The 21,230-nt window shown below is 49.2% G+C and overlaps 2 protein-coding genes across 4 annotated transcripts in view; one reads left to right on the top strand and one right to left on the bottom strand.

The window, feature by feature from the left end:
• The window catches only part of Nudc (nuclear distribution C, dynein complex regulator), a 12,713-nt gene extending 451 nt beyond the window's left edge, over positions 1-12,262 (top strand). Inside the window, exons 2-8 of the mRNA XM_031378976.1 lie at positions 3,581-3,658; positions 8,975-9,178; positions 9,269-9,334; positions 10,289-10,603; positions 11,329-11,412; positions 11,504-11,622; positions 12,007-12,262. Coding sequence (XP_031234836.1) covers positions 3,581-3,658; positions 8,975-9,178; positions 9,269-9,334; positions 10,289-10,603; positions 11,329-11,412; positions 11,504-11,622; positions 12,007-12,058 — 918 coding nt within the window. The 3' untranslated portion in view covers positions 12,059-12,262. The remainder of the gene's footprint in view (positions 1-3,580; positions 3,659-8,974; positions 9,179-9,268; positions 9,335-10,288; positions 10,604-11,328; positions 11,413-11,503; positions 11,623-12,006) is intronic.
• A 1,307-nt stretch (positions 12,263-13,569) lies between these two features.
• Positions 13,570-21,230, bottom strand: part of Kdf1 (keratinocyte differentiation factor 1) — a 12,782-nt gene continuing 5,121 nt past the window's right edge. For 2 of the 3 annotated variants that reach the window (XM_031378974.1, XM_031378975.1), the window contains exons 2-4: positions 16,166-17,233; positions 15,423-15,497; positions 13,570-14,973 (exon numbers count right to left, since the gene is read on the bottom strand). In XM_031378974.1, the coding sequence (XP_031234834.1) occupies positions 14,891-14,973; positions 15,423-15,497; positions 16,166-17,201 (1,194 nt within the window). In that variant the 5' untranslated portion in view covers positions 17,202-17,233 and the 3' untranslated portion in view covers positions 13,570-14,890. Of the gene's footprint in view, positions 14,974-15,422; positions 15,498-16,165; positions 17,434-21,230 lie in introns of all 3 variants that reach the window. The other variant, XM_031378973.1, reaches the window with a different exon arrangement.

Raw genomic sequence — 21,230 nt, 5'->3', positions numbered from 1 at the left:
GCTTCCGCACCCACTCTGCACGCCACGGGGCTTTCTGCTTTCATTTTAATGGTTACTGACTAGAGCATCCCTAATGGTGGTTTCTCTTCAGAGCATCCCTGGGCCGACTGTTCTAGGTGTGATCTGCATCTTAACCAGAGTGGAGCCTGTCCATCAATACTGTGTAGGGTAGTGAGAGCCAGGGTGAGGTTAGCACGTGGCCTCTGGATACCTGAAAGTATACTGACTGAGGAAGTGAACTGGAGACCTGTAGGTTAAGCTTCCTCTTGGACTAGCCCCAGTTATCTAGTTTGTGAGGTGAAACTTAGGAATACAAGTTCCTGTTTTTTTTTTTTTTTCTTGATCTTTTCTTGAGTCAGGGTCTTGCTCTGTATCCCTGGCTTGCCCAGAACTTGCTATATAGACCAAGTGACTTCCAATTCAGGATCATCCTTCTGTGTCTGTCTTCCAAGTGCGGGAACTTGGATGTGGGCCACCCTGCCTGGCACCTAAGTATTTGTCATTATCGTGTACCAGACACATAATAAGACTGGATCCTGGGCATGCAGACGCGGACAGAGACCAGACTTGGCATTTGGGGAGTTCCTTGAGGGTTTCTTGCTTTAAAAGATTATTATTTGGAGCCAGGTGTTCCTTTAATCCCAGCACACGATTAATCCCTGGCGGAGGCAGGTAGATCTTTGAATTTGAGGCCAGCCGAGTCTGCAGAAGGAGTTTTAGTACAGCTTGGGCTACACATAGAAGCCTTGTCTCAGAAAAAAACAAAAAGAAATATTATTATTATTGTTGTGTGTGTGTGTGTGTGTGTGTGTGTGTGTGTCAGGACAGTTTTAAGGGGCCAGTTCACTCCTGCCACCAGTATCTGGGTTTTTAGGGTTGAGTTGCTAGGATTTTGAGGCAGTCACTTTTACCCAGTGTTTCATCTTGCTGGTCAGGATATGATGGTGCATGACTGTAGTCCTGGCACTGGGGAGGATGAGGCAGGAGAATTGCTACAAATTAGAGGCTAGCCTGGTCTATATAGCAAGTTTTGAGCCAATCGGGGATATATATATATATATATAGTAAAACCCACAGATATAATAACCCCCAAATAACCCAGAGGTGATATTGAATGACCAGATGTAGTTCATACAGTTGGTGTGTAGTTTATGGGCCACAAAGATGACCTGGCACAGGTGCCATTACACTATTTATTTATTTATTATTTTTTTTGTTTTTCGAGACAGGGTTTCTCTCTGTGTAGCCCTGGCTGTCCTGGAACTCACTCTGTAGACCAGGCTGGCCTCGAACTCAGAAATCCACCTGTTTCTGCCTCCCAAGTGCTGGGACTTTATTTATTTATTTATTTATTTATTTATTTATTAAAAGATTTATTTATTATATGTAAGTACACTGTAGCTGTCTTCAGACACTCTAGAAGAGGGTGTCAGATCTCATTGTGGATGGTTGTGAGCCACCATGTGGTTGCTGGGAGTTAAACTCAGAACCTTTGGAAGAGCAGTCAGTGCTCTTAACCACTGAGCAATCTTTCCAACCCCCTATTTATTTATTTATTTATTTATTTATTTATTCATTCATTATTTTGGATTTTCGAGACAGGGTTTCTCTGTGTAGCCTTGGCTGTCCTGGAACTCACTCTGTAGACCAGGCTGGCCTCAAACTCAGGAATCCACCTGCCTCTGCCTCCCAAGTGCTGGGATTAAAGATGTGCGCCACCACCGCCCAGCTCTTGCTTGTTTTTTAAAAATCACAGCACAGGGATAAATGGCACCTGTCTGTCTGTGCCTCTTAAGGGCTTGCTTCATTCATTCATTCTTTCTTTCTTTCTTTCTTTCTTTCTTTTACTTTACGGGTGAATGTACGCGTGTGTGTGTGTGTGTGTGTGTGTGTGTGTGTGTGTGTGTTTGTGCGCGCTCTTGCGTGTGTGTGCACGCGTGCAGTATGCATGTTCCAGGTACCATGATGAGCTTGTCAGATCTAGAGTTAAAGATGATTATGAGCAACCATCTCAAGTGCCCAGAACCAAATCCAGGTGCTCTGCAAGAGCAGGAAGTGCTCATCACGGCCCAATCACCTCTCCAGTCCCAATCTGAGTGCTGGTGTGGTTACATTTGATCCCAGCAAGGTCTGAGGATTAAGCCCTGCAGTGTTACAAAGTTTGAACATCTAGAGCCAAGTCCCTAGCAGAGCATCTGTCCTGCTCAGCCATAGCCCACCTGAGCTCTCCTGTCTGGAAGGCAGGGTCACTCCACTTAACCTTTGGTCCATCAGCCCTAACTGCTAGTTACTCAGCTAGGATTGTTACTACCAGTGAGGTGGAAGCTCATTGTCCCAGGCTGGCCTCCCAAGTCCCTTGCCTTTAAGTGCTAGGATTATAGACATTCACCATTGTGCTTGGTTTTATGGGTTGCTGGGAGACCATGGCTTCCAGCGAACATTGGTAGGTACCGCTGAGCCATCTCAACTGGCTCCTTGTTTTTATGGATGATGTCATAACTCAGGATTCCTGAAATTTGCCAAGTAGCTAAGGCTGGTCTTGAACTCTCTTCCTCCTGCCTTAGCCTCCTTATGCTGGGGTTGTAGACATCTGCCACACTTGGTTGTTTGAGACAGAGTCTTACTAGCCTTTGTCAACATAGAACTCAGATTCCCACCTGCCTTCCAATGCTGGATTTAAAGTGTGTGCCACCTCCTTTTGCAGTCTTGATATTTCAGGCTGTTTTTGAACTTGGAGTCCTCTGGCCTCTCTTGTGTACTTGAGAGGAAGGACACCATGCCCAGCATCTCTTTTTTTTTTTTCCCCCATTGAGACAGGGTTTCTCTGTGTAGTCCTGGCTGTCCTGGAATTTGGTCTGTAGACCAGGCTGGCTGGAGCTGCGGGATTCTATTGCCTCCTTAGTCTTGGCTTAAAGATATGTGCTACCACCACCCAGCCCCGTGCCCAGCTTTTTAAAAATTATTTAATTTTGTTTTGGAGAACAGGTCTCATGTAGCCTAGGCTGGCCTTGACTTAACTATCATCCTTCTACTTTTGACCCAATTGTTAGATGGCAGGCGTGAACCATTCTGTTTAGCTCACAACCCAGTTCTTTGTTTTTAAATTTCATTTATTTGTGTGTGTGTGTGTGTGTGTGTGTGTGTGTGTGTGTATGTGGGGGTTGTGTGTCACAGCTTGTGTGTGGAGGTTAGATGACAACTTTTAGGAGTTGGTCCTTTCCTTACACTGTGGTCCTGGCCAGTGGAACTCGGGTTGTCAGAGTTGCCCAGGCGCCCTTCCCGTTGAGCTGTCTCTGGGGCCCTTTGGCTTTTCTGCCTGGTAATGGAGGCTTGCTCCAGGCATTTCAAATCAGAGATGCCGAGGAAGTGTGTCTGGGTCCGGCACTGCTGTGAAGATGAACACATATACAAACACACGAGACAAGCAGCCTGCCAGAGCCTGGTGGGAAGCTGGCTGCTCAGGTGGGCGCTGTAGAGTAAAATGCTCAAGTTCACATTCTCCCCTGGACTAGGGAGCTGTCTGGAGTTGAGGGCCCCCATCCTGAGCCTCAGGGCCTCAGTCTCCTCCTCTGTCTTTCAGCTTGTGAACACCTTCTTCAGCTTCCTTCGACGCAAAACAGACTTTTTTATTGGAGGAGAAGAGGGGATGGCAGAGAAGGTGAGTCCTTTTCCTCGGGCGGGTCTGGAAAGCTCCCCGCCATCCCAGGCCTGAGCAGAGTGGGGTTGGGGAAGGAAATGTCAGTGACCTCCACCCCTGGGTCCTATTTCCATGAGTCTTGACCAGTTTAATGGTGTCAGCCATCCCATTTTCTGGAAGAGGAAGTTGGCTCAGGGCTGTTTTACACTCTGCAAAGTCTTGAGCTGCACTGTGAGAGAAACACACCAGGTTCTGACACCATGGAGACCAGTTTGCAGTAGGCCTGCCTTATGTCCTGATGCCCTCCACCCTGACAAGGCCTTTATCTGGGTAGCAAGAGTGGACAGACAGTGAAATTTGAACCTTAAAACCAGGCATGGTGATGCATGCCTGTGGTTCTAGCACTGAATCTGAGGCCACCCTGAGCTATAGTGTGAGATTCTCATCTCAAAAAAGAAAGCAAAAGTTAAGATATTACAGGCACACTGCCTCAGGCCTGTACTCAGCATGTAGGAGGCAGTTGCCCAAGATTAGGAGTTTGGATTATCCTTGGCTATCTAGTCAACCTGGGGTATATTCATTAGGTCCTATGTTGGACAACTCTACCACCCGTTTCCCTCAAGTCACTGTGAGCTCCAGTCTCAGACTCATTAAAATGGTTCCCGTGGGAAAATAAGAAAACAGGAAATCTGTGTGGGGCTACATATGGTTCCTGGGGAGGCTGAGGCAGGAGTGTGGCTTAAGCCTGCGTGTTTGAGACCAGCCAGGTACACTTTAAAAGGAGATAGGAACAACAGGAACTATGAGTTGACAAAGATGTGCAGAGTTGGAATCCCATGGCATAGTGAGTGGCAGTGTCAGGCTGGCTCCTTAAGAATAAAAATAGAACCACCACACACAATAAACAGAAGGCTTGCTTGGGCACACCTGTGATCCTGATAACATTATTCAGAATAGACCCGGGTGGAAGGCTCTGTAAGAGGCCCTGGCAGCAGAGGGGCTCTGTTTCTCCCAGCACCCATATCAGGTAAGCTCACTATTGCCTGTAACCGGCTGGAGATGATGTGATGCCATCTTCAGCCTTCATGGTCACTTATACTCAGATGGGCACAGGGATAAGTGGTGTTTGGAGAGAGAGGCAGAGAGTCTATCTACACAGCTCTGGTTGACTTGGCACTCACTGTGTAGACCAGGCTGGACTCCCAAGTCAGACTCTACCTGCCTCTGCCTCCAAGTGCCTGTCTCGAAGTGTTAAAAAGCCCAGTCCTTTGACATATATACCCCTCACATCCAATACTTACCCAAACTCGGGACTTTGCTGAGCGCTCATTGGACGGCCTGAGCTTGCTGGAGTGCTTTTCCTGTAGTCTGTTTTCAGTTTTATTGTAAAAGACACTTAGAGGCACTCAGGAGGCAGAGGCAAGAGATCTCTTGGGTTTGAGACCAGCCTGGTTTATGTAGTGAGTTCCAGTGCAGTTAGGCTTGCATACACGGTGTGCTTGGAAGTGCGTGCACGCGCACACAAACGAATATTGGTAGAGAAGCAGAAGAAGCAGAGTGTGCAGCAGGGTGTGGTCCTCCTATGTCCTCTCTGGGCTTGTGCTTCTCCCCACAATCTTGATGTTTAGCAACTAAGAATGGTCTAGACTCCATTGTTTAGGGGATTTCTTGGGGGTTGAATTGTATAAGCGTGGTTAGCTACTAAACCATTGGCTGCTGAGCACCTCAGTCTGCAGGTTCTAACCACTGCCTTCTTGTGCTGGGGGGGCTTGTCAGATCCAGCCCTCAGCTCCACCTTAGTCTTCCTAGGAGCCAGCCATCCTGAGCTATGATACAAGGTTCTAACTGACATGGTTTCTGTCCAACATGAGATATTCCTATCAATCTAGAAATACCAAGGACTTAGGAGCTTCATGTCAAGCAAGAACTCGGTTTCTTACTGTAGGTCACGGCCCCTGGTGGGGGTAGGGTTTCTTTCCTCTGTAGATTTGGGGGATGCTGACAGGAGACCTCCAGGCTTGCTCTGTTTCCTTTTCCTCCCTAGAACTAGGCTACAGCCAGGCAGGCAGGACAAAGCACTGCCAGCTGTTGCTCGTGCCTGTGCTTATTACTGTTCAGTGGCACTCTGTCACTCCTTATTTGTAGGCTTCCCTCACTAGTCATTTGCTTCTATGGAGAGGCTGTGCAGGAAGAGCAGTGTGCCTCACTGCTTTCAGAATAATTGTTATTGTGTTTCCAAGGTGACCCATGAGGTGGGGTTTTCCTCCACTGTTAAAACTCATGGGCTTGAGGAAAGGGAAGCCTGTGTCAACGGATGGTCGGTTTGGCTTTTGATACTTGTGCAAGACTGCATAGCAGTGCCAGGCCCCATGTAAACAAATGCTCAGCTGTCAGGAGTTCGCCATGCTGTCCCTTGCTTCCCGATTCCCTGTGTCTAGCTTAGGTGAGCCTTGCTGCCTCCTCTCTGTCTTTAGCTGTCAGTGAAGGAGCCTAAGTTTTGGTCATTTTGTTATTTTTGTGTGTGGTACTGGGACTAACCCTTAGGGCTTTGCCCCACCCTAGTCAAAGTCTTGATTTATAGGGCACAAATAGCCTCACACTTGAGACCTTCCTGCCTCTGCCTTCTGAGGGGTGGGGCTACAGGAGTGAGCTGCCACACCTGGCTGTGTCACTGATTTTTTTTTTTAAGATTTATTTATTTTATATGTATGAGTACACTGTAGCTGTACAGATGGCCGTGAGCCATCATGTGTGTGGCTGCTGGGAATTGGACTCAGGATCTCTGCCAGTCCCGCTTGCTCCAGCCCCACTCACTCCTGCGTAATTCACTGTAGCTGTCTTCAGACTCACCAGAAGAGGGCATCCAATCTCATTACAGGTGGTTGTGAGCCACCATGTGGTTGCTGGGATCCAAACTCAGGACCTTTGGAAGAACAGCCAGTGCTCTTACCCGCTGAGCCATCTCACCAGTCCCCCCACTGATTTTTTTTTTAAATAAAAATTACTTAAATTCTATAAATGTTTGAACAGATATACTTCCTAGTTAGCATAATAAGAAATGTTTTGTAAAATTATTCTATGTTCAGAAAAATGGTTGAGGTATTTGAAATGCTACAGAGAGAGTGGAGGCGGGATCCAGTTTTGGGGGGCGGGGGGCATGAGCACAGCCCTCATCCTTTCCCTCAGGAAGGTGCTGCTCACAACAGGGTGAGGTACAGTTCTGGGCCTTGGTCTTCAGAAGACAGGGAGCTTGACTTGGTAAGAAACAGAAGAGGTGGCCTGAGAGCCACGATGGGGTGGGAACAAGGTTGACCCCAGTAAAGAGAGCCACAAAGAGCAGAGCTGTGGTAGTTACACACACACCACACACACACATCACACAAACACACACACACAACAAACAGCAGAGCTGTGGTAGTTACACACACACCACACACACACATCTCACACACACACACACACACACACACACACACCAAACAGCAGAGCTGTGGGAGTTATACACACACACACACACATCACACACACACAACAAACAACAGAGCTGTGGTAGTTACACATACACACACACACAACAAACAGCAGAGCTGTGGGAGTTACACACACACACACATACACACACACACACACAAACAGCAGAGCTGTGGTAGTTACATATACATACACACACACCACATGCCCCCCCACACATCACACACACACCACATGCCCCCCACACACACATCACACACACACCAAATACCCCCCCCCCCACATCACACACACACACTCCACCCAGGGGTGAGCATCAATGTACTATGCATAAAGTAGGTGTGAGCTTAAGAGCTGAGAAGGAAGAGTCAGCACGGGCAGGCCATACAGAAGGACCTACCTAGGCAGACGGATTTCCCTGTTGTCCATTGCTTGAATGTGTTGCTAACCCTGAGTGTGGTCAGGGTTGGTTTCTTGTGCCTTTGGGTTGGGTTTAAGTGGCTCTGTGGTCTGACCTGCCAGACTGATGGAACCATCCTTGTCCCTGTCAGCTGAGTAAAGAAAACACCTGTGCACCCCCCAGGCCCAGAATACCTCACCTTTCCCGCCTGCCAGCATGGAGCTCCGAACAGTGTCAGTGACTGAGGTGTGACTCCATGGCCTCCACAGCTTCTGCCTAGGCCACGCTAGTGTGTTCTTTGCTGGGAGGGACCTGGGAAGAAGGGTCAGAGGCTGCTCGCTCTAGTTGGCCTTGACTTTACCCAGCAACTCTTCTCTGCTCTCTTTTAACCTCCCGTGGCTAGGAAGTAATAGGACGAGTGGGTTGTGAAATGATTTATGGAACTGGAAGAGGGAGGGCCCTTGTTCTTTCACTCCTTGGTCACTGATTGTCAGATGGCTTGAGTTCAAGGTCCCCATGATTACAAGCTGGGGACAAGGCTCTGTGGTGGAGCAGCCTCTGCTGCAGTTGCTTCATGACCTCTGTTCCTCTCCACGGCAGATGCCCCTGAGGGCCTCGTTCCCCTCACACCCGTCGTTCCCCTTATTGCTGGCACTCGGGTGTCTTTTACCCTTGCAATCTGAAGCTGTCGGTGTGGCATGGGGCTGGGACTGGGAGTGACAGTAGAAGGCTCTCAGGTGAATGAGAGTCTGGGGGCGGGGGTTGGCAGAACCTTGGGTGTGGGAAGCCAATGGGTGACTTCATGTGACTTCATCTTCCCTCCAGTCTAAGTGTCAGGCACTTGGAAGATGGTTTATTGTGCACTGGTCATGTGAGGTGCACACTTTGTTTCAAGTGTTGGGAGTCACAAAGTTGCATTTTCTAAGTCTGACCAGTGAGACATAGTGCTGGTTCTGGAGACTGGCCAGCGAGTAAGGCAAAACCCTCATTCTAGTGAGGACAGCATAGGCCCAGGCTGCATTTAGAGAGAGATGACTCAGGGTCACACTCCAGACCCGGGACAGGTGATGTGGAGTCAAAGCATCATGGGAGCTTGCTCAGTGGATGTGACAGGACTTGAAATCAGAGGCTCTTGGGTTAGGGATGAAACCAGCATCTTCTCGGGAGAGCTCTAACCTGCTGATTTTGGCTGTGGATTTAAGTGCTGGCATCCAGGCTATCTGTCCAAGATGGATGTAGGCAGGAAAAGAGGCAGTCGGGGAACAGAAGTATGGACCTGAGTGCTTAGGGAAGCCTTCCCGGAGGGGCTGAGCTTGAGGTCTGCTTGTAGTCGAAGCCACTAGGAGCACTCCTCAGCAGTGTGCAGCTGTTGTACCCAGCCGCAGTTGTAATGCTGGGGTAGGCAATGTTCTATCCCTAGGCTTTAAGACATGGTCCCTACTCTGACGCTTTCCTGTCCTCCTTAGCTTATCACACAGACTTTTAACCACCACAACCAGCTGGCACAGAAGGCCCGGAGAGAGAAGCGAGCTCGGCAGGAGACTGAGCGTAGGGAGAAGGCAGAGCGGGCGGCCAGGCTGGCCAAGGAGGCCAAGGCAGAGAGCCCTGGGCCACAGATCAAGGAGCTGACTGATGAGGAGGCAGAGAGACTGCAGCTGGAGATTGACCAGGTGAGGCTGGGTGGCCTCCATCCACCCCACCCCTAACTGCATTGGCCTGGGAGGTAGGGCTTTGTCTCAACTCTGTGCCCTTTGCCACAGAAAAAGGATGCAGAGGATCATGAGGTCCAGCTCAAGAACGGCAGTCTCGACTCACCAGGGAAGCAGGTAAGAGAATAGCAGGGCCTGGGTAGTGGCTTTCTCCCTTCAGCAGAATTCCTTCCTCACCCTTCCATACTGCAAAGCCCCACCCCAAAGACATGGACAAAATAGAACAGAGCCAGCCAGTGTGGTGGCCATGATGATGATCTTAGCGCTTGTTGGGCTGAGGCAAAAATATTGATGCAAATTTGTGCTATCTAGTGAGAACCTTTCTCAGTAGAAATTAAACATTTTCTTCTAACCCAGGCATAGTGATGTCTTTAATCCCAGCACTCAGGAGGTAGAGGCAGGTGGATCTCTGAGGTCCAGGATGGCTAGGGCTATGAAGAGAGACTGTCAATAGTAGTAGTGGTATTAGTAGTAGTTGTTCTACTACTACTATTAGTACTACTATCACTCCTCCTCCTCCTCCTCCTCCTCCTCCTCCTCCTACTACTACTACTACTACTACTAGACTGTCTTTAATAATAATAGCAACAACAATAATATTACTTTTTGATAACCCTACTGGCCTTAATCCTGGGACAAGAAAACTCACAAGTGGGCTGAAAGGATGGCTCGGTGGTTAGGAGCACTTGTTGCTTTTGCAAAGGACCCAGGTTTGGTGCTCAGCACCCATAACAGTCTCTAACTCCAGTTCTAGGGGGTCTTCTGAACTTTGTGGGTACCAGGCATGACGGTGCAAAATGCGACACTCATTCATATACTTGAAATATTTCTTAAAATGTTCCCGAGTCAGAGCACCATGAAGGATGGACGGAGGGGCAATGGCTTAGCCACAGCCTCTGTCATGGTATAGTTTGAGCCCTTCTGGCAGAGATCAGAACCTGTTTTTACCTTTGGTTCCCAGTGGCCCAGAGTGTGTAGGTCTGCCATGCCTAGCTGTGCTTTCTTTCTTGTGGCTGTTCTGGGCCTGGCCTGGTCTGTCAGGTAAGTCATTGAGCTTCCCTGACTAAACAGGATGCTGAAGAGGAGGAAGAGGAGGAAGATGAGAAGGACAAAGGAAAGCTGAAACCCAACTTGGGCAATGGGGCTGACTTGCCCAATTACCGCTGGACCCAGACCCTCTCAGAACTGGATCTGGCAGTGCCCTTCCGAGTCAGCTTCCGGCTGAAAGGAAAGGATGTGGTGGTGGACATCCAGCGGCGGCATCTCCGGGTGGGTCTCAAGGGACAGCCACCGGTGATTGATGGAGAATTGTACAATGAAGTAAAGGTGGAGGAGAGCTCATGGCTCATTGAGGATGGCAAGGTGGTGACAGTGCATCTGGAGAAGGTATGAGCTGCCCGTCCGAGCCTGGTGCTGGCTCCCATTGACTGTGCTGCAGGTCTTGTGGGCTATTCCTCACTCTGCGCTCTTTATAGTCAGGACACAGCTACGGTTTACCTGTGTGCCTCACTTGGGGTGGGATGGGCAGAGTTGGGTTCCTTTCTATCAGCTTGCACATGGGTTCTGTTCCACACGTCTGAACCCCTGCTGTACCAGGCACTGTTCTGACAGTGGACAGAATGTAGAGAAATCTGCCCCCAGAGAGCCCTCATGTCTCCCACTCTACCATCCTACTCCTAGGGTGAATAAAGGTGGTGTCTGGAAAGAGCTGAGGGCCCATGGACACTTCCCCTGGTGTAGAAAGTGGCACAGCCTTTTGGCTGCAGCTTGCTGGCCTCTGTCCCATACTTGATTTTCCTCCTAGCCTGAATCTCCTTTCTTGTTCTTTATTCTTTCTTTGTTTACGTGCAATGCTTTAAGGCCCACTTGTTACTCTAGCTTCTCTCCTTCCGGCTGAGTGGCCACTACGCATGTTTTCTTGCCCCAGTTGATTGATTTGCAACTATTGGCCTCCATGTGTCTTCCCCAGCTGCTGGGAGGGCAGTGGTCTGGTTCTTCTGTACCCCTGGTTCCCAGCACAGGCCTGCATGGGCCTTGGACACAAGATGTGGATAGGAGAGAGTTTAGCATAGAGTGGTTCTCCTTCCCATGAATTTCTTCCTCCTCCCTAGATCAATAAGATGGAATGGTGGAACCGCTTGGTTACCAGTGACCCTGAAATCAATACCAAGAAGATTAACCCTGAGAACTCCAAGGTGAGTCCCGGTTGGCCAGGGAAGCTTTTCTGTGAAGCTCCAGGGTAGGCAGGCCAGTGCTGCACTCATTCTTCTCCCTGCCTGTCCCTAGCTGTCAGACCTGGACAGTGAGACTCGCAGCATGGTGGAAAAGATGATGTATGACCAGAGGCAGAAGTCCATGGGCTTGCCCACGTCTGACGAGCAGAAGAAACAGGAGATCCTGAAGAAGTAAGCAATTCGGGGTGGGGAGGATTGCTGGGGGCGTAGACCTGAGTGACAGCAGTGTGCCATTAAATGGAATTCCAGACTGCCCTGCCCACTTGGAGCACAAACCAGCCATGTTCGTGGTTCTGTCCTGGCTTGCCTATCCTGCCATATCCTGACCTATCCTGTACTGTCACCTCCAGGACAAGGCTACCTTAAGAGGAGGAAGCAATAGGTAACAGGCAGTCATTGCCACCTGCTGGTACTTCCCCTTCCGGCCTACGGGCTCAGATGCAGGCAGGCTTGGCTCCAGGTTTCAGGGTTCTGAGGTCAGGCCCAGTGTCTGGAAATAGGGTAGCTCAGGGCTGAGGTGGACAGCTGAGATCACTTTCTGCTTCTGCTTCCCAGGTTCATGGACCAGCACCCAGAGATGGATTTCTCCAAGGCCAAATTCAACTAGCTCCTGTGTTTGCCTTCCTGAACTCTTGCAATTGAGTCCCTCAACTTCCTTTCCTGGGACCTGGGAACCTTAGGGCTGGGACAGGCATGGGACTTCCCAGGCGTGTGAGCTCCAAGGATTCACTGGAGAAGGGCTGAGTTTTGGGGGTCTTGTCCTTGCCATTTGTCCTGTTACACATTAAAACTATTTACCCTCTTCCACCTATGTCCCCTGTCTAGACCCTCTATGGCTGCTGCTGGGTGCTGGCATTTTGGCTTCTAGCCCAGAGTCCGCTGTGTAGCATTCTACCCACTATGGCAGATTTTTGACTCTGGATCTCAGTTTCTCCCATGACTTTAGGAATTTAAGTTTTTTGGGGTTTTGTTTTGTTTTTGTTTTTTCGAGACAGGGTTTCTCTGTGTAGCCCTGGATGTCCTGAACTCTGTAGACCAGACTGGCCTCGAACTCAGAAGTCCGCCTGTCTCTGTCTCCTAAGTGCCAGGATTAAAGGCATGCGCCACCATTGCCTGGCTTAAGTTTTTATTTACACTGTGTGTACACATGTGCTAGCTATATATAGCACACATGTGAAGTTCAGAGGACAGTTTTCAGGGTCGGTTCTCCATATACTTACGTGGGTTCTGGGGATGGAACTAGATTGCCAGGCTCATGCAAGTGCCTGCCCACTGAGCCACCTTCCCTCACGTGTGTGCTTCTGAGTAAGGTTGAGTCTGTCTTTCTGGCTACAGATTCCCATTAGACAGCAGGAGCCAAGTTCCAGAATTAAGTAGTCAGACCGGACTTTACCAGAACCAGTAGAGTAATAAAGCCTGGGTGACACTGCCTAGGAGTGGGAATGCAGGGTACAGTCCGATAAAGCCACACTATTTGTCTTCACCTGTTTTCAGAGCCACACAGTCAAGGGTCAGGGAGGTACTTCTGCTCAGATCTGGCCCTTGGAGCATCTGCTTCCACCAAAGGGTCAGGGCCACTGAATGCAGGGGTGGTACAGACTAAAGTTAACTGCCCGGATGCCTTGATAGAACTTTTTCTAGGAATGCAGACTACTTCACAAAGCTGTTGTGAAGTTGGTTTTCAGGCCAAGGCTAGAATTTAGGGACTGTTAAGTCTTAATTCTGATTTCCTCTGCCCAGTGGTTTTCTTTAAAAAACAAAAAAAGAGGTAATCATATATGAATGTTTTGCCTGGTGTGTACAGTGGTCAAGAGAGGGTGTGGGATTGCTTGGAGTTAGGAATGGTTTTGAGCCACCCACGGGGTGCTGAGAACCAAGACTATCCTTGGTAACAAGTACCCTAAACTAACAAGCCAGTCCCTGCACCCCTCCTTTCCTTTTGAGGCAGGTCTTGGTATATATATATCCCTGGTTAGCATTGAATTCAATATGTAGACCAGGTTGGCCTTGAATTCATCAATCCTCTTATTAGTATTTTTGGTATGATTACATCACACCCCTTTTCTTCTTACAGTGCTGGAGATCAAAGCTAGGACCCCACACACATGCTAGGCAGAAATGGAACACCCCATCTAGTTATTTTATTCATGCCTAGACCTGGATAATACAACAGCACCCAAGAGAAGAGGCCAGTTTGATTGCTGTAGCTCTACCTGGGTCCTGCTGAGTGTCCATTAGGAAACTAGATAAATGGTAGTTACCACTTCCCAGAGGGTATCCAGGGACAGTAAACGGGCTGTAAAGAAAGAAGGTAGGAATGGAATAGCTCCCTGAATAGTCAGTGGTCACGGGCTAACTGGAACTTTTGTTTGTTTGTTTGTTTGTTTTTTCGAGACAGGGTTTCTCTGTGTAGCCCTGGCTGTCCTGGAACTCACTCTGCAGACCAGGCTGGCCTCGAACTCAGAAATGCACCTAAGTGGAACTTTTAAGGTGGGGTTTGTGCTAAGGGGTTGAACTACCTGGGCTGACTTCAGACTTCCTGGTGGGCTATGTACTTGTAGCTGTGTCTGTAGGTTGGTACCAGACCTAGCACCTGTAAAACACAGCTAAGGGCCCTGAGCAAGCTAGCCCTGGTGCCTAAACAAGGGGAGGCTGCCTTCTGCCTCAGGGAGTCCAGCTCCTAGGTTTGGTGCCAGTTGCTAACTGCAGGGAAGTCTTTAAACATCAGGCTCCCTCAGGTTGCCAGTAAGAGTGGGATGAGGTGAAGACCACAGTGCTGTGCTAGCTAGCACTAGTAAGTGGTAAGAGGGCTCACTGGCCAGTGATAACTGAGGGGTAGCCAGAAACGGGGAACAGGGCAGTCCAGGCCCCTGTAGATGCTAGTCTTTCCTTCTACCTCACCCTTGCATTTCACAATGCTGAACCAGATTGGGTGCCTACATCCTATGCAAAGCAGCAATCAGCAGACGGCACAGGGCGGACTGTGTAACTGATGACCAGGCAGGTGTATGCGCTTGCAACTACAGTCATGTTAACAGTATAGAATAGCCAAGAACCAATATGAATTGCTTATCAATATAGCAAGTGGGCACTGCCCACAGAATCACAGAGGCCATGGTGTCCCCAACACAACCTACTTAGTTCCCGTAACTGCTTAGGGTGTCATGGGAATGGAACTGGGAAGCTACTTTCCAAGGCTTTGCTTTCAGGTCACAGGAAGAAACAGGCCCAGCCAGCAGTCAGTCCAGCTGGAGAGCGAAGGGTGTGGGCACCACGGCCCTGTGAAATGTATGTGGTCTAAGGTAATTCAACAAAAGCAGAAGCCAGAGAGGTCCCTGTGTCTGGGCTCAGAGTCTGGCCGCCACCCAGAAGAGGTCCTGGTTCTCTCCCCTGCTGGCTACACTTCTTCCGAGAGGCTGTGACTGCTGGGCCAGTAGGATTAGCAGTACACCTGCAGCAGGGGTGCCCCTGAAGAGTCTGTGTCCGTGCCCTGGAATGACGAGTCTTGGCTGGCTGGGTACCCTGGTTGGAGGAGGAAGCAGAGGCTCAGAGAAGGGAAGAAGCTCATCCAGGGTCTATAGCCAGAGAGAAGCCTGCTGAGATGAAGCAGGGCTTAAGCCTGGTCAGCCATAACAGCCTGGCAACCCACTCTTGTTTAAACTCCAGCTGTTGTCTGTAAAAGGGTAATGACCTTGCTCCTAGGGGTTGTGACAGCCCAGAGGACAGCAGTAGAAATCATATAGGGAGGGTTTGTAGATGCAGGCTGGATGGCCTGGCCACCTTACTCCCCAGATCAATTCTAGCTGTACTCTAGGAACCTCATTTCAAGCCGGCTTCCACGGTTGCAGTGGGTACAGGTTGCTCGGGCCTTTTTCCATTTCTGATCCCATCCTCACCCACCCCCAAAGAAGCTGGAAGATTGAAGGGCACCTAGTGTAGCTTCCCACCCTCTGGTCAGGTCAGGACCACACCTGGGGCTCCATATGGCCTCAGCTTCCTGGCGATGGCATCTGCGGTCGTCTCCTGGGAGATCTGCACTGTCAGTTCTAGGGAGGAAAAAGGAATAACGATGGTCATTGTCATATTCTTTTATGCAGCTCAGTTCCCATCCCTATTGCAGCTCAGCGAAGAGGGGTGCTTACTGTACAAGAGGGTAAAGAAGCATGCTTAAAATAAGACTGGGTGTGTATGTAGAGGCAGGTGGGTGGGTGTCTGACTAGGTTAGATCAGTGGTGCAAGTTTGTGTGTGTGTGTGTGTGTGTGTGTGTGTGTGTGTGTGTGTGTGTGTATGTTTAAAAACAAGGTCGTAGCTGGGTGGTGGTGGCGCACGCCTTTAATCCCAGCACTTGGGAGGCAGAGGCAGGCAGATTTCTGAGTTCAAGGCCAGCCTGGTCTACAGAGTGAGTTCCAGGACACCCAGGGCTATACAGAGAAACCCTGTCTCGAAAATCCAAAAAGACAAGGTCGTTACCCCAGGCTGTCCTGCAACCCCTTGACAGACCTTTTTTCTCAGCCTCTGGAATTCTGGAGAACCCCTGTGACTAGCATTCTTGTGCTTTGGGCCTTATTCAGGCCAGGCCTGGGAGCTGCTCTGCCAGTTAGTCACAGGGTAGAGAAGTTTACAGATCCAAGAGTTTAAGAGAAATACCAGCTGGCTAAGGGGAAGCCCCACAAAGACCCAGTCTAACCCTCCTCCCTACTCAGGCCCACCTACCGTCCTGGCTGAGGCCAGAGCCCACCATGGTCTCATGGCCACTGTCGGGAGCAACAGCAGGGGCAGTAGAGCGGGCCGAGCGCCCCTCGGAGGTCTGTGGTCGGGAGCGGCTTTTGCGGGTACTAATGCGGATGATGCCTCGCACCAGGCGGCCCTCGGCGTCTTGCTCATCTAGGTGGTAGTCCTGCGTGATGCTACTGATCAGGTCTGAGATCTTGCTGGTCTTCTCCAGGAACACGGTGTCCGATGTGCACTTGGCCAGCTCATCAATCTGGTGTACACTGAACAGCTCTGTCAGCTTCTTGAAAATAAGCACGTCGATCTCCCGGCTCGACATGGAGCCACTGCCCATCTCTGGCAGGTCCAGGTCCGACTCATGGAAGGAGTAGTACTCCTCAGAGCCACGGGGGCTGCTGGTGAAGGTGCTAGGCAAGCTATGCCGTGTGGGAGGAGGCTCCGCCAGGGGCTCCTTGCAGCAGGAGTCCACGTCAGGGACTGGGGAGGAGGCATGGCGGTAGGGGTAGACAGGGATGCCCTTGAGCTTAACATCAGGGTAGCTGAAGCTGCTGCCCATGCTGGTCTTGAGCCTCTGGCCATCCCGGCGGCTGGGAGGCGCACGGTCCGGGCTGGGGGGCACACCATTGTGTTCCTTGGCCCAGGCGGCTTCTGCAGACCCTTCAATGGGGTCTCCAGCAGATAAACAGGGGCTGCAGCCCCGCACACAAGCCCCACAGCGCTGCAGACAATCCCTGCAGCGGCGGAAGCAGAAAGCAGCCCTACACCAGTCCCAACCCCAGGGGCGCCAGAGGAGGCAGCAGGTTGGGGGCTCGTTGGCTGGTTCTGCAGACCCTGAAATGAAGGTGATACTTTCCGGACCGTGGTGGCCAGGGTCCTTAGGGTCTGGCCTCCGGGTGCGACGGCCTGGTGGGGGCTGGGAGCGCTCATCATTCGTTTCCAGGCATAACTCTGTTGGCCTCTCCCAGGGCCCCAAGCGTGGAGGCCCAGATGATGGGCGGGGCTGTCCTGGCCTGGGCATGGCTCAGAGCATGGCTTGCTGCAGCCAGGCACCTGCAGGGGAGAAGCCAGGAGGTCAGGGAGAAGCTCCTGGGCTGACCTGAGAAGCCTTAGACTTCTGGGAAGCCTGTGGTGAGGATGGATGAAGCATCCCGTAAACCCTTGCAAACGTTGAGCTCTTCTTGTCCCAAAGAGAAAGTTCTCTTTGTGGTCTAACTTAGGCTTTAAAATCTCCTGGACTTCTCAATGAATGGCTATTATTGAAAACAAAACATAGAAAATTACAAGTGTCAGTGGAGATGTGAAATGATGTTGGTATGGTGGGAGACAGAACAGTTCTTCAAAACTGAAGGGTACGGGTTGGGAATGTAGCCTACATAGTGTGAATGAGGCCCCAAGTTCATCCCCAGCACTGCAAACAAACAAACAAACAAACAAAAAAAAAAAACCAGAAAAAAATCAGTCTGGATGGATGGCTCAGCAGTTAAGAATGTGTCCCACTGCCTGACAGGCTCATAACCACCTGTAACTCTAGCTCCATCCTCTTGTGTTTGGCTCACACTGCACTCACAAGCAGAGCTTCTCTCAACTCCTCATATACATTACATATATTGTTTAATTTTAGATTTGTTTCATGTGTATGAACATTTTGCTTACATATGTATGTGTACCACACATATGCTGGGGGGCCGAGGGAGGTCAGAAGAGGGTTAAAGGATCCCCTGGAAGTAGAGTTACAAACAGCTGTGAGCCACCTGTGGGTGCTGGGAATTGAATCTGGGTCCTCTGGAAGAGCAATTAGTGATCTTGATGGCGGAGCCATCTTTCTAGCCCTTATTATTTTTAAAATGGTGTGTGTCTGGGGGCTAGAGAAAGGGCTCACAGTTAAGAGCACTGGCTGCTGCTCTTCCAGAGGACATGGGTTCCTATGCAGCAGCGTACAACCTTCCTATCTCCAGTCAGTCTTAGAGGATCCAGTACCCTCTTCTGGGCACTGCGTGCGTGTGCACATACTCACGCACACGTGTACACATTAATATACATAAAAGTAAATAAAATCTCTGGTGAGGAGAGTGGTATTCAGATGCAGGAGAATGAGTTTGAGGCTAGCCTGATCTACAGAGTGAGTTCCAGGACAGCCAGGGCTATACAGAGAAACCCTGTCTCGAAAAACCAAAGAGACCACTCTTTGTTTGTTTGGTTTTTTGTTTTTTTGACACAGGGTTTCTCTGTGTAGCCCTGGCTGTCCTGGAACTCACTCTGTAGACCAGGCTAGCCTTGAACTTAGAAATCCGCCTGCCTCTGCCTCCCAAGTGCTGGGATTAAAGGCATGTGCCACCACTGCCTGGCTGAGAGACCAGTCTTAAGATAAATAAATTAAAATATAAATATATATATATATATATGTGTGTGTGTGTGTGTATGTGTGTGTGTGTGCATGAGATTAAAATGTTTTTTAACATCCCTCAAACCCTCAAAATTACTATACGATGCAGCAAATTCACTCCTTGGTAAATACCCAAGAGAAATGAAAATTTCTACTTTAAACAGACATTTGTATGTCTGTGCTTATGATAGCATTATTTGCAATAAATAAAGTGCTCTTAGCATGTAAGAGCTGTCTGCCTTCCAGAGGACCAGGGTTTGAGTCTCAGCACTCACATGGCCACTAACAACCACATATTACTGCAATCCAAAAAGATCTGATGTCCTCTTCTGACTACCATAAGCACTACACACACATGGTGGGTAGACACAGATGCAGGGAAACACTCATGCACATAAAGTGAAAATAAAGTTTAAATCGACGAGAACTCTTAAAAATTGTAATAAGGATGCTGAAGTGTAGCTCTCCACAACTGATGGCTTCTGGGGGGTGCAGGAAGGGAAGGGTTCAGTTGTCCTTAAGAGGCTGGCCAATTGGAGTTTGACCATGCTCCAGTGAGTACATGGACAATACACATTGGACCTGTGGGTTTTCTTCTTTTGGGGGTATGGGGGGGTCACAAGGGTAGGAGTGCAGACCCAGGAGGACTGGGAAGTAAGCGTGATCAGGGTATATTATGTGAATTAACAAATAATCAATAAAAATATTACACTGAAATAAAAGAAAAGGGCTGGAGAGATGGTTCAGCCATTAAGAGCACTGACTGCTCTTCCAGAGGTACTGAGTTCAATTCCCAGCAACCACATGGTAGCTCACAACCATCTGTAATGGGATCCGATGCCCTCTTGTGTATCTGAAGACAGCAACAGTGTGCTCACATACACGAAATAAATAAATAAATCTTTAAAAGAGAAAAGAAAAAAGGTTAAAAACTTAAAAAAAAAAATAAGTGGATTCAGAAAAATGGAAAGCATATAATGGTTTATCATTTAGCCCTTAAAAAGAATAAACTTTTGTGTTCCAACCTAGATTAACTTAGCCAGGCAGTGGTGGCACACATGCCTTTACTCCAAGCATTCAGGAGGCAGAGGCAGGCAAATCTTTGTGAGTTCCAGGGTTACACAATGAAACCTTGTCTCACAAAAACAACAACAACAGAACATCATGGATGAACTTTGAAGACATTCTAAATGAAGTAAGCTACACAGAAAGAACAAATACTCTGCTGTTTGGGCTTATATGAAACATCCACTACTGACAGTTTAACAGATGGAGAATGGTGGAGTGGGGGGACCAGGGGCTGAGGTAGAGAACCATGGGAGTTATGCTGAGTGAGCAATTTCAGCTGGAGACAGTGTCCTGTCATATCACAGCTTTGGAAATGGCATGGATGTAATTAATGCCACAGGATGGTGTGCTAAAAAATGGCAGGTGGATATTAAAATGGTAATTTTAATGCATATTTTGCCACAAACAAGGAAAGCTCTCCAGAGACCTTGCTTCTGAGAACTGCTCCATCTTCCTACTAAGGCATCTGCTCACAGATGCCTTTCTGTGTGGCCAGAGCATCACCATGCTCCTCCCTCATAACCCTTCATCCCAGGTACGGGAATGAATGGCTCTCTCATCTTGTTCAGATTTTCCCTCCTACAAACATTTACCATCAAGCACATTTCTCTCTGTATTTGGAGAGGGAAGGTGGGTTTTGTCAAGACAAGAGGGTCTCATGTAGTCAGTTTGGCCTAAAATTTGCTAGGGAGCCCAAACTACTCTTAAACTCCTGGCCCTCCTAACTCCCTACTCAAGTATTGGGATTAAGGGAGTGTACTACTTTGCCTGGGAAAACCAAGCACTTCTGGTTCCTTGCCACAAAAATAATCTCCATAGACTAGAGAGATAGCTCAGTGGGTAAAAGCATGAACCACAAAAGAACCCACGAAGACAGATGCAGTGATGAGCACCTGTAATCCCAGCATTCCTACCGTGAGGGAACAGGCAGAGAGAACTGCCTGAAGGCTCCCAGGCTGGTCAGCCTGGAGTACATAGCCCAGCACAGCCCAGCACAGCCCAGCACAGCCCAGCACAGCCCTGCACTGTACAGCACTGCACAGCCCAGCACAGCACTGTACAGCCCAGCACAGCACTGTACAGCATAGCCCAGCACTGCACAGCCCAGGATTGCACAGCCCAGCACTGCACAGCCCAGCACTGCACAGCCCAGCACTGTACAGCACAGCAGCAGAAACGAGAGACCCTGCTCCAGAGAGGTGGAAGGTAAGAATCAACTCTCAAGAGTTGTCCTCAGATTTCCACAAGCGTGTACCTTTAGACATACACACAAAATATATAAAAATCAATAAAGAAGAAAACATCCTTCTCTTAAAACAGTAATGTTAATCTTCATTCCTCTTTTGATTTGTTTGCTAGGAACCCCGGACACATGACTTTTTTCCACTGATGAACACTGAGCCTGGCCACGAGTCAGGCAGGCAAAAGCAACGATAAATGAACTTGATGTTTAGTTTTCTAGAAAAGCTTCCAAGGCTTAACACCTGTCTGAAAACCTAGCACTTGGGAGATAGAGGCAGGAATAAGAGTTCTGGGTCATCATGCACTACAAAGTCAGTTCTAGGCTAGCCAGCCCAGTTTATGAGATCTTATTAA

This window comes from Mastomys coucha, unplaced genomic scaffold, assembly GCF_008632895.1.
Source record: "Mastomys coucha isolate ucsf_1 unplaced genomic scaffold, UCSF_Mcou_1 pScaffold18, whole genome shotgun sequence".
Classification (NCBI taxonomy): Eukaryota; Metazoa; Chordata; class Mammalia; order Rodentia; family Muridae; genus Mastomys; species Mastomys coucha.
This window is presented reverse-complemented; position numbering and strand designations above follow the sequence as displayed.